The 17,414-nt window shown below is 35.9% G+C and overlaps 1 protein-coding gene across 3 annotated transcripts in view; it reads right to left on the bottom strand.

The window, feature by feature from the left end:
• The window catches only part of LOC113065831 (signal peptide, CUB and EGF-like domain-containing protein 3), an 87,870-nt gene extending 78,480 nt beyond the window's left edge, over positions 1 to 9,390 (bottom strand). For all 3 annotated transcript variants that reach the window (XM_026237366.1, XM_026237368.1, XM_026237367.1), the window contains exon 1: positions 9,067 to 9,390. In XM_026237366.1, the coding sequence (XP_026093151.1) occupies positions 9,067 to 9,160 (94 nt within the window). In that variant the 5' untranslated portion in view covers positions 9,161 to 9,390. The remainder of the gene's footprint in view (positions 1 to 9,066) is intronic.
• Between the last annotated feature and the right edge of the window lie 8,024 nt (positions 9,391 to 17,414).

Raw genomic sequence — 17,414 nt, 5'->3', positions numbered from 1 at the left:
AATGTTACAAAAGAGTTCCATTTCAAATAAATGCATTCGTTCTGAATTTTTATTCATCAAATAATCCTGGAAAATAAAATGCATCATGGTTTCCACAGAAATACGAAGCAGTACATTGGTTTAGAGCATTGGTATTCAGAAATGAGTGGCAAATCAGCATAATATAAAGATTTCTGAAGAATCAGGTGTATCTGAAGACTGGAGTAATGATGCTGAAAATTCAGCTTTGCATCAAAGGAATAAATTATATTTAAAAATATATTCAAATAGAAAGCAGTTACTTTAAATGGCAAAAATATTTCACAATATTACAGTTTCTACTGTATATTTCAACAAATAAATGCAACCTTGGTGAGCAGAAAAGTCTGACCTCAAGAGTTTTTTGAATTGCAGTTTGAACTAAGCAAATAAGACAATTACTCAAATGAACACAGGTCCATTCACTCTCATCAGCATCACTTAAACTTCAACTATTTACGAGGTTTAAAAACCCATGAGATTGCGTTGGTCTTCACCTGAAACAAAAAATCTGAGATTTTCCTTATTAAGCCATTTCAACTAAAACGCGGAAAAATGCACTGAAAATACCCCAAACTACTGAACAGTGTCCAGGTGACCCAAAAGTTATTCAAACAATGTTTTTCTTTAAGGTCATACATGTTAAGAAAGCTAACAACCTCTCAAACTGAGCACTTTGAAAGCATAAAATAGCTATTTGGATTAATGCAGAAAATCATCATGATATGAAAGCCTGAATACAATTGGCAGGAGTAAAAATCTAAAGTAGACTATAAATGCAACTACAGAACAGTCATTTTAACGTCACCATGATTAAGTGTTCAACAACTCTTTCAGTCTTTATTTAAAAACATTTCCCCTTATAAAGTTTGAGTTGGAGGAGTTTGCAAGAGTGTGATTATAAACAAACAAGACTGTGAAAGCATCGAGTTTTCCTGTTTGGCAGGATGATGTTTAATGTGCCGCTTTAACACATTCAGACACTTGTTAGCTAACGTCGTTTTCGAGACAAGTGAAACTTTAAGAAGGTTTTACTGGTGCATTTTATGTCGTAAAAATAAAATGTGAAAATAGCATATGCTTGTGTTCACCATCGATTATTTCAGGCAAAAATCCATTGATTTTAGGACGATAGAAATGGAAATGCTATAATGATTGTTTCTAGGTTCTGGCTAACCAAAATACATAATCTCTTCTGCAATTTTAGCTGTCCATCTGTGTAAAAAATTTGCAAAGTAATTAAACCAAAAAGTACACGATTTATAAAGTTATTGGCTTCTAAAGCAAGGAGTCGACTCTGAATCGCTGAAATGAGTCGTTATTGATTTCAAATCTTTTGCCCATCTCTATGTACGTCACTAGGAACACTTTGCATAATAATCTCTGCCTACCGTCTTGAGAGAAACTGATCTCTGACCTTTTCCCTTTTGTTGTGTTCACAACATTTCACTGATGACTGCTTTTCTAATCTCGGTGATTACAGCGGGATTTTCAAAGCGTTTGGCCATAAAAGAGGGTTCATTACCAACTTTATTTAGACCAACGAGCATCTCCGAATCACAACGCGAAGTATGATTATGAAGTTATGTGTCTGTTTTCTCCCGAGCGTCTTATCAGTATGTGTGCTGTCTGCAGCCTGTCTGCGCTGATCTTCATGTACAAACACGTCATTAAAATGAAGTGTAACTCTGTGAATACTCAACGAAGAGATATGAGAGAGATATCTATAGAAAGCTTGACATGTCTACTTTAAAACTAAACAAGTTCTGCTAACAGATATTCTGTGATAAAGTAATCCATATGAAAACAACACAATGTCTGTTTTTCATGTCTCCCTTCACTATATCTAATGTGACCACGCCCCCGCGCTGAACGTGCTATTCAGATTCAAACTGAAGCGCGCGGCTTGAATACACCCACACAGAAGAAAAAGCAGTGAGACTATTCAAGTTTTTTATTTTACTGTTTGCTTCGCAATGAGAGGAATAAGACATAATTCACCCCAAACAGATGCTAACGCATAGTTTACCGTGTGGAGGTGTGTGCGGAACAACCAATCCAAACTGGTTATGTTAGTTGACCAATCAGAACACAGTATGCTACCGAAAGGTGGGGTTTAAGGAAACTGAATCTTTTGAACAGCTTCGCGTGAACCGTTTGGGGATCTCTGAGAATTGAGGTAATTTTAAAATGATATTTTGACAAAATGACAATGTTTTTTTTAACCTTGGATGGATTTAAATCTAATGTACAGGACTTATAAACAGTGATAGGAAGCTGAGAATTTTCATCTTACTGGCTCCTTAAAATAAATAGAAATGACCTTTATAAGGACTTCACCTATGCCTCATGTCAACTCTGACACGCTTAAAATAGACTCCTCTCTAAGACACTCTGGATTTAACACATGCATGCGAAGATTTGGGAAAGCATGGCAATTTTTGTTGAAAATTTACAGATTCATATAGCGGTCATTTAATGCATTGATTCAACACTGATTTCACCATAAATGCCTTCAATTAAGATGTATTTCCTTAATCTGTGCATATTTCTCGCTTGATTCACACGTTTAACTAGGAAGGCATTCACGCGCTCTCGCTAACACCTACAGATGTGGTCTCCACACTTCCTCTGAAGCTGACCGCACCATCAGTGTAAACTCCTAATGATCTAAACCCAGGGGTGTCACTTCTGGCTTAGTAATTGTACGTTAGAGCGTAAAGTGCACACAGGGCATGTATATACCTCCAGCACAACCCGCTAATTAGCTGAAGCATGTTTGCTTTCCTTCTGTCTCCTAACCATGCCTGCGATAAAGTGGGGAAAAAGCCAGTCACTAAAAATTTAATTACACAGAAAAGCTGTTCTACTCCAACTGTCTTTTAGTTTGAGATGTAAACCCTTAGCTCTTCTTCGTATGGTTTCCTAATGGAATAAATCACCCAAAAATGAAAACTTGCTAGCAAATTATTCATCCATTTAAGATGTAGATAAGTTTGTTTGTTCATCAGGTTTGGAGAAATGCAGTGTCTCATCAATGGATGCTGTGAAGTGAATGGGTGCCGTCAGAATGAGAGCCCAAACAGCTGATAAAAACCTAGATTTAACTAGCTTAATCTGTGCATATTTCTCGCTTGATTCAGAAGAGACAACTTTTTTCACTGGGGAAAGGAATATTATGGACTGTTAAAAACATCTTAATTATGGATTTGTTTCACTTCATGCGTTCCCTGGGAATCAAACCAGGAACCTTTTCTTTCCTAATGCCATGTCAGGATGTCATGACGTCAAATCCCAGAATCCCTTTCAATCTGAATGAGCAGTAAAAATATTTCTCCATGTGGCTGACTATAAATGCTTCAACTCCAGCCTCAAAAATACGCACTCCTCTTTGGGAGCAAAATAAAAGAGGAAAACTGGTGAGAGATTTTCTGGTTTGTAGGTTAAATGAAGTGAAAGCAAGATATTTGTGAGAAAGACGTGCACCAAGATGAGAAACCTTTAAACGACTGGGGAAACAAATGAAATAAATGCAATGAAATTTACCAAATGTACAACACAACAGCTATACATAAAATATTGTGATCTTTTTCTCGGGAGGAAAAATTCGAGAAGCAGAAAGAGTTTTCATTTGCAGATGATTTCATTACAGTTTAAGACAATTGAAAACTGAGATATTAAATATCTTTTCACTTCGATGCTCCGCTAAATTCTTTTCTGATGTTTTGATTGGATGCTTAACGTTTGGAGATTGCAGTTCTGATTACAGATTTCGGGGTCCGGGACGCCATAATTCGAGACAATTGGGAGAATTTCATGATAAGTTTGTAAAGTTCATACTGAAATTATTTTGATTATAGATTTTGGTGTCTTGGAAAATATGAGCATGGATAGAAACATTAAAATATCCTCTGAAAATCTTAAGATGACACATTTGTGGTCTTTTGTCCTGAAGAGGAACAACTAAGAAGCATGAAACTTCTTAATTTTTCCTTTGGGTTAATACATTGGGAGACTAGAAGAAACAGCTAAGATATTATCAAGATCTCTGTTTTTTCTGTCCAAATGCATGCTCAGATCATTTGTTTTGGGGAGAAATTGATGTTAAATTCATATTGAAATGCCTTTTGATTATAGATTTCGGTGTCTTGAGCAAATCAGCACAGTTTGAGACATTAAAAGTCCTCTAAAAATCTCATTGTGTGGTCTTTTCCCCCTCAAGAGAAACATCTGAGAAGCATGAGAACTAGTCTTGGAGAACTAATTGAGATATTCTAGAGATCTCCGTGTTTTTCCATTTAAATGCATGCTCAGATAATCCGTTTTTGAGAGATTTTGACGATAAACATTTAAAGTTTATGATAAAATTACATTTGATTTTAGATTTTGGTAAATCAAAGCACAGTTTGAGACATTATAAGATGTCCTCAGAGTTTCAGAGTTAAGGCTTTTTCCCCTCAAGAGAAACATAGATCTGATAAATATGAAACTCAAGAGTCTTCATTTCCCCTCCGTTTCATATAAAGGGAGTCTAGAAGAAACATCTGCAATACTACTGAGGTCTCAAAGTTTTTTTTTTTTCATTTTAAGTCGAAATGCATGCTCAGATCATTATTCGTTTTGGGACAATTTTAGCAAATTTGAGCACAGCCGAGACATTAAAATACCCTGAATATGGGGTCTTTCTCCTCAAACTAAAGCCTCCATTTAATCTCATGACAGCCTACAAGCAGCATTATAGATATTAAAGAGATATCAATCACAATTCTTCTTTCCTGCAAGGCTGTTCTATTCCAGATATTCTCTAAATCGAAGCGCTGAGAGATTATCTGACAAGGCCACTGCTCCAGACTCACAAAAGTGAAAGGCAACACAAAGCAAACAAGCCCCTGCCCGGCAGGCCTCCACTGCTATTCAAGGGAAATGTGTATTTCCCACACTGGAGCTGTCCAGCAGGGTCTGCCCGGCAGGGGTTTTGCCTCGGGGTGAACGGGGAGACAAGCTAGAGGTTACATCAACACACACACACACACACACACACACACACACCGCTGTGGCATGTCACATCCTCACCGCCGGAGCTCGGGGCCAGGAGAGCAAAAAGCAAAACCCAGCCGTTCTCCTTCTGCACATCATGAACATCAGGGGCTTTCGTTTTTTTCTCGCCATGTCATTCATCATTACACATGGGTTTTTAAAAGCCTTTTTATCCCATTTACTTGGGATTATGATCATCATAATGAATAATGATCATTCCACGGTGCTGTTAACCTGTAATTACGGTGACGATGACGAAGGACACTATAATAAACACTGACCTGATGAACGGCACACTTTAATCACTCACTGTCGGTTTTATATGCTACTGATGCATCTGACAGACAAAACGCTCCCGTCCAGACAGAAAGAATCTAATTAAGTAATTAAGATGGAAAGAAAACAAAGAAACACTGAATGAAAGAGAAAGGACTTCTCTCTATTTGTTAACATTATCTTACTACATTAGTTGACATGAATTAATTAAGTTAATCTTTGCAACATTTATTAGACCATTATTAAAATAAAAAGTTACATCTATTAATATTCATTAAGAGATACCAGGAACTAACAATGAACAGTATTTTAGATTCATAAATACTGCAACAAATGCTAACTAATTACGCAAATTAAAAAAACGCGTGAATGAAAGAGTGACAGAGCATCAGAAAGAGGAGTAAGGAAAAGACTGCAAAAGAATGGAAGAATGAAAGAGCAATAGCAAGCGAACAATTTAAGAAAGAAAGAACAAACAGAGCTATCAAATAAAAATGAGAGACAAGAATGACAAAGACAATTTAAACAAAATGTGAGAACGGAAGAATAAAAAGGACAGTGAAAGTGAAAGAAAGAGCAGAAAACATAAGGAAAGAAAGAGCATAAGAAAGAAAGACAGAAAGCAAAAGAAATTGAGAACGAGCAAAAGAAAAAGAAAAATGCAAGAGTAAAAGAAAAAGAAAGAAAGAGCAAAAGAAATTGAAAGCAAGCAAGAAAGAATGAACAACAGAACAAAAGCAAAAGAAATAGCAAACTTAAAGAGAAAAAAGGTACCAAAATGAAAGAAACCAATGAAGAAAAAAAATATATTAAAAGTAAATAAAGGTGACAGAGCAGAAGAAAAAAGCTAAAAAAAGATAGCCAAAGAAAGTACTTTGAAACTTCTGTAATTTTCAGTGCATCACCACAAACTCACAAACTCTGCCATCAGATCTGGAGCACAAGACTCAAAAAGCAGAACAACTTTCATAAACCACCCCAAACCCCCATCACAATCCTGTCCACACCACACATGCACAACCAGCGCTGACCGCCCCGTCCCGTCTCGTCCCGTCTCGTCCCGTCCCGCGGTGATGAACAGGTGCAGGTCATTAGGTCTGACGCTGCCACCTTCCCCTAAAAGATGTGCACAAATCCTTGTTGTGGAAAATAAAAGCATGAAAGTAGTTCTAATTACAAAATGTAAATATTGAGTTATCCCACAATGGGAAACAGACCACCCAAGATGCAAAACAACCCCGACCCCCTCCGCCCTGCTCTCCTTCTCTCAGCCGTCCTGTCAGCGAAACAGGAAAAGGAAACCGTTTGAGCATCACCAAACGTAAATGCACACATAGCAGACGTGCACGAGTGACCGCTGACATCACTGCATCATGCATACATAACAATCCATTAGCCGTGACCTCCAAATGAAACCAAACGTAACATCTACTCCTCCCAATCTCATGCAAAAGCTTGCGAAATACCCAGAGGTTCAGTGAACGCTTTCAGAGTCACAGGTGAATGTCAAATACTTCGCTTTACAGTGCTAAATACCTTTAAATGACCTCCATGAGACTGGTTTCCAGCTCTCGGCCACATGGAGCTGAGCAACATGTGTTCAGCATGGACCGAACCCCGAGAGTTGCCATTTGTTGATGTTTGTTTGTATGGAGAGTATGTCAGTGAGTGACGGGGAATCGAGGTGGGATCTAGAGCTCTGGACTCGATATGTCTTCATTCTGAAGGTCTTCTAGAGACCCCAAAGACACTAAAAACTCTTTGTTTCAGAGCTTGCCTTCAGCCTCTTCCACCCAATAGATGCTGGGCTTGGTTCTACACTCTCAAAATGCAGTAGAAGAACCATTTTAATATATTATTTTTCCATTAAATTAACCTTTAGTGCAATGGAAGGATTCCATCACTTTAAAAAACAGCGATGCCATAGAATGCTCCTAAAAATAAAGGTTCTTTATTGGCATTGAGGGTTCCATCAAGAAGTTTGATCATCCATGGAAGCTTTTCATTGCACAACAGCTTCTGTATAGTTCTTTTCATAACTGTTCATTGAAAGGTTCTTTGGGGAACCAAAAATGGTTCTTCTATGGCATCACTTTAAAAGCCTCTTTTGGAACCTTTATGAAGAACCATTGTTGGTTCCCCAAAGAACCTTTCAATGAACAGTTCTGAAAAGAACCATCTTTAAAAAGTTTCTTCTTTGGCATCTATGGTTCCATAAAGTCAAGTCAAGTCACCTTTATTTATATAGCACTATAAACAAAAAAGTTTGCGATAAAGCAACTGAACAACATTCATTAGGAAAACAGTGTCAATAATGCAAAAAAAACAGTTAAAGGCAGTTCATCATTGAATTCAGTGATGCGATCTCAGTTCAGTTTAAATAGTGCAATCATTTGCAATCAAGTCTATATATATATATATATATATATATATATATATAGTGAAGAACATTTTAATAATCTTAAGAACCCTTTTCCAATAGAAAGATTCAATGGATGTTAAAGATTCTACACGGAACTGATGCCATCTAAAATAAATACATTTTTAAGGATATATTCAGTTCTGTCAGCGAGTTGTTGATGTAACTGACTACTTTACTTTATTAACCTGCCCCAAAACAAGCCTATCACATTGCTGTCTGTTTTTTGAAAACACATTTAATACACAATAATGTAATTCTTATGTAAGTTATAGTTAAGTAAATCTATATCACACTATTTATTTATTTTTTAGATGGGCAGGGGACAGTGCCTGGAATTTGAGTTGTAGTTTTGGAACATATTTGGACAGCCTAAGTTATCTGGTTCAGCATTTTATGCCATCATGAAATGATTTCAATGAAACAGTCAGAGATTATGTAATGTAATAATTCCAGAGCTGCACCAGTTGGGTACTAGATCACAGCAGTGGTGCACGACCCTGCGAACTCTAAACATCTTTATTCTACAGGTGCTTGAGAGGGATCTGCTGACGATTACAAACCCTCAGGTTAAGAAAACCCTTAGTGGTCATTTGTTTATTATTATAACTAAGAGTTATCTTCGCTTTAGAAGTTTGTTGCAGCCAGACCCTGCCCTCTTGACTCAAGAATAATCTATTATACACACATTTATTAAAAATAATTATCCTTTACTGGCATCTGTGATTCCATGAAGAACCTTTAACATCCATGGAACATCTACATTGCACAAAATGTTCATAACAATGGAAATAGGTTCTTTGGAATATTAAAACGTTCTTAATACTTAGGGGAAAGCATTTAAGTCGAATGTGGTCTTTACTAAATGAGACTGAACTCTAAATAATTTCATTTTAGAGCCACTTATTTGCATGCTAAATATCTGCATTCCTCCCCTAAAACATTTGACACCATGCATGTGCAAAAAGCAAAAACGTACTGCCTCTAATGTAACAGAAAGACTAACGTTAACTGGGCTGGTTTCGTCAACATCTAAGAGTAGTAAAAGTGTGGTATGTTTTACAGTTTGGTGCATCATTATTGCAGTCAATGCGAAAATAAACCTATCACGAAATTCTCAGCACCTTATAATAAACATATGCACAGAATAAACAGTTCAAAGATGCTAAAAAATCCTGTTTAAGTCTACTTCAGCGCAGTTTGGGGAAACTCATACTTTAAGTTTTTCTTGAGGAGCACGTATCATCAAATAGCTACGTATTTTTCCCCAAAATCATTCCTCAGCCAAAAAGCATCATGGTGAAAGGGAAACTTACCTCGCTGGTTTCTGCTGGCAGATGCGCCAGATGACTGCTGGACAAAGAGCATCAGAGCGACGCTGAATAATCCCAAACCAGACATGAACATCATATTACACTCCTTAAACCTTCACAGAGAGGGGCACATCAAATCAAAGCGAGACAAAAGAGTCCAAACGTGTGTGAAGCTTTATTCCTGGAGCTGGAAACGGAGCGTCTGTTGAATGAGAAAGAGAGAGAGAGGGAGAGCGAGAGAGAGTGCGTGTGTTTTATTTCTAGGTTGAGCGGAGACTGTGCGCGCGGAGATCAGGAGGAGAAACACGCTCGAGCTCATGGTCCTCAGTCCTGCTGGAGAGAGAGAGAGAGAGAGAGAGAGGAAGGGGGAGGAGAGACCTTGGTCAATTGTATATAGTCAATTAATCTTTATTGGTCAATTTAAAATAAATGAAAAGTTCTACAAATAATCAACGCAAACACATTAATTACGCGGGAAATGCTTTTGCTAATTATTTAAATGGAACAACACAAGAAAGTGTAAAACTAAACTTCTTATACTAAAAACGGCAAAAAGGCTTTTGGCTGCATTACTAAATGTGGAAATAAACGCATATTTTACTATAAAACTGTCTAAAGTTGTTACTGTACAAGCACAGTAAACTATTTCTATAAAAAATATCATTGCACTACTGTTATGTTGAATAGAATAGGCTACATTGTACAATATTTTTGCACACTCACCCAACTGTATTTATACCACTGTTCTCACGTTCCTGCTGTTCATAATGTCTATATAATCTTACATTGCTCTGTTCATAATGTACATACAATCTCTACATTGCATTCATATTTATATTCTGTATATACTCAATATTGTATATAGCAACTCCACTGTACATTCTGTATATCATAGCTTTACTTACTCTGCACTTTTATTGATATAAAACACTTTATTCTTGCACTTCTGGTTAGATGCTAACTGCATTTCATTAGCTCTGTACTTGTACTCTGCATAATGACAATCAAGTTGAGTCTAATCTAATATGTTTATTTCTAAAGGGCTGTTATTCATCAATTGTTATCATGCTGAGAGTCTGTTCATGCATTAGGGAGTTCATAAAACACTCTTTTCTCCAACATCATGCAATAGCTATTTTAAATATGACTTAGTTATTTCATTAAGGTTTCGAATGCCATAATAGCTACTGTTGTTTTCAAACTTGAAAAGCTCAAATTTGGATGCAGACAAAAGCAAATCTCATGTATAGTTTTAGAAGGGGAGCTCAATCTATTTCTTCAGTTTTAATGGTTAAATAAATTACATTTTATTGGAATAGTTTTAAAGTTGCTGATAGTTTACTCACCCTTGGGCCATCCAAAATGTAGATGAGCTCATATCTTCATCGGATTTGGATAAATGTAGCCTTGCATCACTTGTTCACTACTTAATCATCTGCAGTGAATGGGTGCCGTCAGAATGAGAGTCCACAGCACTCCAGTCCATCAGTTAACATCGATGAAATAATATAATATAATAATGCAATCCAGTGAAAAAGTCTTATTTATGTAGTAAATGGTGTTTAATCTGTGCATACATTTCTCTCCTGATTCAGACGAGATGACTTTCACTGGGGAAAGCAACATTATGGATTATAGACTCATATATTTAAGTCAGAAGTAATGGTTTGAAAATAAATATGTCTTAATGATGGACTTGTTTCTTATAAACACTGCTGGACTGGAGTGGTGTGGATTATTGTGATGTTTTTATCAGCTGTTTAGACTCTCATTCTGACGGCACCCATTCACTGCAGAGCATCCATTGATGAGACACTGATGCAATGCTACATTTCTCTAAATCTGATGAAGAAGCAAACTCATCTGCATCTTGGATGGCCCGAGGGGGAGTAAACTATTCCTTTAAATCACTGCACAAAACAGCAACACATTTTGCTTCACCAAGTGCACAGACGAGTCTCTCTCTTTCTGACCTTGCAGGAATTCACAATCAGCAGCGGGACGGGCGGCGGGAGAGCGGGGGTTGCCATGGAAACGGCTTCCGTCGGGCACCAGAGGTCAGACGCTCCGGGAGCCACGTGCAATTCACCGATTCCCTCTCATTCAACTCCTGAAAGTACGTGCAGCCGAGACACGTTGAGCAACTCATAATTGATCCTCGGTTACATATCTGGGCTGCGTCTCGCAGATTCGCATCCCGAAGGCATTTGCTTTCGAGCTCCTCGTCCACAGCATCTCACGTACTGAAAGATCGTGTCAGGACAGGCCTGTTCAAGCACAACATAATGATTCAGGGTTTTCTACAGAGGACAATTAATAATCAAAAGTGTGACATCATGCATGCTTAAACCTCCAAGAAAAAACTCTGAAAATTAAACTTCTGGATGCAGTTTTCTTGGAAACTTTAGTCACCCTTTTCTGTAGGGTCCTTCACGACTTCAGACACCTGGTGTGATTTCGTAACGGGGAACCACAGCTTTTGTCCTGGAGAAAGTCGGTCTCATTACTCACACATCCAAACAAAGAGAAATCAAATCACAATAGATTTTTTTTCCCTTTCTTCTTCTCTGGTGTGTGTTCAATATTGCCAGATAATTGTTTGGGACATTCCTCTGGCTCTCATGTTTTAGCTCGAGGTCAGTTCTCCCAATAACAGAATCCATGCGGTCATTAAACATTCAGCTGCAGTTTTTCTCCAGACTTAAACACCAGAACACTTCAACAAAGGCAGACGGAGGCAAGCTCCATGCTCCATCATCACTGCGCTCGACGAACTTACTCTTTAGGTTTTTTACTGATACTTAACTGATTCGCATGACTTCACCTTTCTGTAATATTCTCGATGTTGTGAACCTGGATGTGAGAACTGGGTCACGGCTTTCAAACACATTTCTTTCAATGCCGAATCAAATTTTGGTCCTCACAGACACATTATTTAGAAAATGGATGAAAGCATGCTTCATTTAGCTACTATGCATGCTACCGTGGGAAACTGACGATATGCTAATATGAGACTAGAGTAAGGTTAGATGCATCTGGGATTGTGTAGCTGATAAGTGCATTTCTTGCTCTGCGCAGAAATAAGTCTATTTGAGTAAAACAATAAAACAGTATACAAGTCTAAAGTATATACTGTATGTCCATATGCATATAAAACTGTATTTTCCGCATCATTACTCCAGTCAGTGTCACGTGATCTTCCGAAATCATTCTAATATGATGATTTGCCGCTCAAGAAACATTTCTGATTATTATTAATGTTGCTAACAGTTTTTTTTTTGGTGGAAACCGTGATTTTTTTTTTTTCAGGAAAGTTCAAAAGAACACCATTTATTTGAAATAAATATTTTGCATCATTACAAATGTCTTTACTGTCATCTTTGATCAATGTAATGCATCCTTGCTGAAAAGTATATATATATAAAAATAATAAAAAACAATGCACATTTCAGATTTTTTGACCCTGTTCTCTATCACGTATTTTCCCACTATTCACACAAGTCGACTGGACCACCCAGTGGACAGATGTTTTGTAACATCAGGCTGGAATTATCTGGATATTTTGATTGTCTTGAGAGCTTCATCAACCTGGATTTGCACACACAGTTCTTGCAAGTGTGAGTCATGCAATCAGACTAAACCAAGCTCAGTCTCGCTGCATCTCAGAAAGAGACACAATTCCCTCTTGATCTGCTCGATGGGCTTCTGAAGGACTTGACTCAGCTGACTTTAATCTTTCAGAAGAGAAACAGATTTACAAGATGTAACCTGATGAAACTCCAGGTGCGCTCTGGCGACATCTAGAGGTCAAGATGAGCAGCACAACATACAACTGATGATGATGATGATGAGTGTGAGATGAAACATCTTATGTAGATGTATGAATTTTCAGGATTAAAACAACATTGAATAAGCTATGGATCTGAGTTTGGTGGATATTTATTATATATACTGTCAATCAAATGTTTGGGATCAGTATGATTTTTTATGTTTTTGAATGAAGTCTCTTCTGTACATTAAGGTTGCATTTTCTTTGACTAAAAAAAATAATAAAAACAGTAGTATTGTGAAATATTATTACAATTTAACATACTGAATTTTATTTTGTGTTAATAACATATGTTAATATAATGTATATAATATAATTTAAAATATGACACAATGCATGTTCTAGCATTTATAGATTACCTTCTTTTGGCCAAATTCACAAATTCAGCATCACATTTATTACATTTATTAATATTTACAGAGAAGACAATGCCAGTATCCAATGTGCAACTTCTGTAAATAATAATAATAATAATAATAATAATAATAATAATAATAATAAATGTTAATAAAACATATATTTGTCATTTTAATAAGTTTAGTTCAATTAACAATTGACTACTTTAGCACGATTTTATTATTACTGAAATATTACATTAACATAAAATATTATATATACAACATACTAATACTAAAACCATAATCAAAATATTTGTTACTTGAAAAAAATAATAATAATAAAATAAAAATTAAATAAAAACACGAGGCAAGCTTTCTCATTTTTGTTAAAAGTATTAACATAGCTGAAAGTAAACAAGCTAAGCCTAAAGAAAAATGAATAAATATTATGTAGACACGTTAATAAAACTGACAAAAACACAAAACTTTAAAGTAAACAAATATATAAAAATAAAATCTAATTTAAAATATTAGATTTCAATGAGATGCACCCTTAGAAAGCAGCTTTTAGCTTCTAAGAGACAGATTTGTCTCTAAAGGCTCTCAAATGAGCCAATGAACCAAAGAAAGCATCTATAAACAACCTCCTGCTCACTGTGTTGTGATGACTGTGTTTAATCTGCGTTCATATGGAGGAGAATAATGAAGATATGAGCTCAGGAGGTTATTGTGGTGACTGCTCTGGTGATCAGCTTGTGTTTTAAGTAGGTTCTCATGAAGTCTTGGCCTACACTTGAGCCTGCAAAGATCATATGGGAGTGATATGAAAATCATCCTATGACAGCATTCCCGGTCGACGAGCTAACACACCTCTCCACAGGCCTTAACTGTTAGATAATAAATAAAAGCTGCTATAGGGTTAAAACAACCCCCAATTACTTCAAACACTCACCTTTTCTCCAAAGGCACGCCCTCCAAGGAAATGACAGCCAATCAGATATCAGCAAACCAAGGCAGTTAACTTTGGCATAGCGCCCCTGCTGGTAGATGACAAAACTACACCATTTTCCATTTATTTCATCATTCAAAATAATGATATGTAGAAAAAATAAAGAAAAAATAAATAAATATTTTTTTTCCTGTTGTGGCCAAAAATATATAATATTAGATTATTTATTTATCGTAGAATTACATACATACATACACAAAAAAAATTTTTTTTAAAGTTTTGGTCAATATTTTGAATTTGTTTTTATTTTTTTAAATTCCATTTAAAAAAAAATAATGGTTAACATTTTTATTTGTTTTTGTAAATGAGTACACTTTTTTATTACTTTTTAAATTATTTTATTACTGTACATCACATTAAACTAAATGAACATTATTTGTCACTAAATGAAAAAAAGTAAAATTTCTAAATATTGCTTTGATTCATATTTTGAATGTTTTCTTTTTCTCCATTTTGAAATTTTTATTTTATTTTATTTTAGCATGTCAATGCAGTTTTTATTTCCATTATAGTTTTAGTTATGTTAGCACATGTAAAGCTTAATTAAAAGGCTAAATGTTGATTATGGAGGAGGGCGACGGAAGAATACATTTTGCATTTTATATCAAAAATTTCTTCCTTTTATTTAAAACAAATATAAAATGAAATTATTTGCATGATTTCACTGCTATTAAAATGAGATGAGTAGATAATGCACCTTCTCACATGAAAAGCATTGTTGGATTGGTTGATGCAGACTATCATTGGCTCTGAATAAAATATGCTGTCTATTATTCCCCCAGTTCCTCTCCATATCAACAAACAAACAGAAAAGAGCAAATAAATCAGCTCTGAATCAGTCTTAATTGTCCAGTCACTTAGCAGAAATGTCCAAATATCTGAAAAATGTCTTTATTAGTGTGAGCTCTTCTGGGTTTGGTAACTCTGTTGTTGAAAAGCGCAGTAATGTGTGTTTGAGGAGACCGTGATTCACCAGATGTGTGGCCAGATCTCTGTGGTTAAAGCGCTCTAGGATGTCGCAATAAAAGGCATTCTCTTTCAGTTAGTTGCTTCCTCTTTATCAGCAGATGTGGAGTATTAAAGCAGACCGAAGTACTTACTTCTGCAGACTGCTCTCTTCTTCTGCTAACTACACCTATGAACATAGCAAAAAATAACTCTCATACAGCATTTCAACAAATTATTGTAGATGTTTAAAGCTTCTCTTTAAGCAGGGGTGTCAAACTCAGTCCCACCACAACTAGTCCTTCAGGCTTATGTGAAAACCATGTGGTTTGTGTGTTGGAGCTCAGCTCTGCAGGGCTTCAGTCTCAGGAATTGAGTTGACACACCTGTATGTGTAAGCATTTGCATGTATTAATCACTTTTTAATGTCAGTGTGTGAACAGCTTCTAATGAAACTTTAAAGAGATCTCCCCTGACTTTCTAAGTTGTCTGTAGCCTGATTTTTATGTGAGGGACTCATCTGAGAGAAAGTAAAGAGTTAGTAAAGAGTTATTCCGTACTATAGAAAATGGATTATAAACTCTTTGTTATTGTCCTCTTGCATTATTGGTTAACTCTACTTTCCTGTTCGACACTGTTAAGCTGCTTTTACACTATCAGTATTGTATAAAGCACTATACAAATAAAGGTGACTTGCCTATAGTCTCAAATATACTTTATAAACAAACTATAGCAGTGTCATCATGCATCAACATGACACGTGAATTGCAGAGCTGTTGCAAACACCTTCATATTATTCTACGTTCTTGCTTTCTTAACCCTTGCTTTCTCACTGCTGTATATTTCTGTTGTGTTTCTGAATTCTACACACAGCCCCGTTAAGATGAATGGAATTGCTAACTGGTAGATTAAAGTAGCTTCTGCTGTTTAATTACTGAACACCAGCGACCTAAAAAACAAGACTTGTCTTCATCCATCATTAAAGAGGTCTCAGACAGCTCTGACCTCTAGAAGCCGACCATCTGGACCTCTTGTGATGGTTTAATCGCTGATGTTTTATATGAAGTGACTTACAGCTCACTTTGTAAGGACGATCCCCCTGGAGTTACCTGAGGTGGACCACTCAAGGGCACAATGGTGAAATATCACAAGCCAATCTTTGGGGGTTTGAACCTGCAAACTATGGTTGCATTCTCTGCAGGGTCTGTGGCCGTCCGGTGCATGTTAATGTCAAGTGTCAGACTATATTTTTTTTAATTTTTCAAAATGATTATGGTTTTGGAATATCTTATAAGCATACTACTTTTTACTATATACTCTCTTATGATTGTAGCAGTGTATATATAGTTTGTACATTATACGAAGCATGCAAAATTTCCATTCATGGGCTGAATTTGGAATGGAGTAGTATGAGATTTTTTTTTCATGGCAGAAATGGTATTCTAAATCAAATATTAATATTAGATGAAAAGTTTAATATTTAAAAGAACATTAAAAAAGTTGCCTTGTAATATAAGTTCAAGCAATAAAAATTACTAAAAATAAAAATCTTAGTAAAAGTGAGAAAATAAAAATTACTAAACAAAGATGTGTGTGGTGGGGGGGGGGTGGACTATTAAAAAATAGAAGAATTAAAATTAAATAAAAAGTTTATATATATATATATATATATATATATATATATATATATATTTTTTTTTTTTTTTTTTTTATTAAAGCTTAATTCAGACATTTACGCTGACAATCATGAACCATGCAAGCATGCTGGAAACTAAAAATACATAGTTCTTAAAATACTAAAAGTTCAAGAACGGTCTCTTCTGTTCATTTAAATAGACTGAAGTAGTAGGCATTATTTGTGCAGATGAATAAACATTTCCACTAGAGGGCGTCACAGGATTAAAAAACTGCACTCTTGCATAGGTCCCTCATAGAAACATCTTGGGCATGTTTTATCAGTTCTCGTCAATTGGGATTCAAAATCTGCTGACTTGAGTCATTTCTTGTCCAGTTCCCTATACCTCATTGTCTAGTGCTCATATGAATGATTTTATCACGACTGTGAAATTAATTACTATGGGCTGAATGAAATAGCATAGACTTCTTCATGGCTAGTGTTTGTACTGGTGTTTTTATAGCATTGATAACATTTCTGACAGATAATATCATTACGTTTGCCTTTACAAATCCTGTCTGTGGGATCGTTTTGATTACTGTCAGATTACAAGAG

This window comes from Carassius auratus, chromosome 48, assembly GCF_003368295.1.
Source record: "Carassius auratus strain Wakin chromosome 48, ASM336829v1, whole genome shotgun sequence".
Taxonomy (NCBI): Eukaryota; Metazoa; Chordata; class Actinopteri; order Cypriniformes; family Cyprinidae; genus Carassius; species Carassius auratus.
The sequence above is the reverse complement of the archived record's forward strand: the minus strand, read 5'-3'. Positions and strand labels throughout refer to the sequence as shown.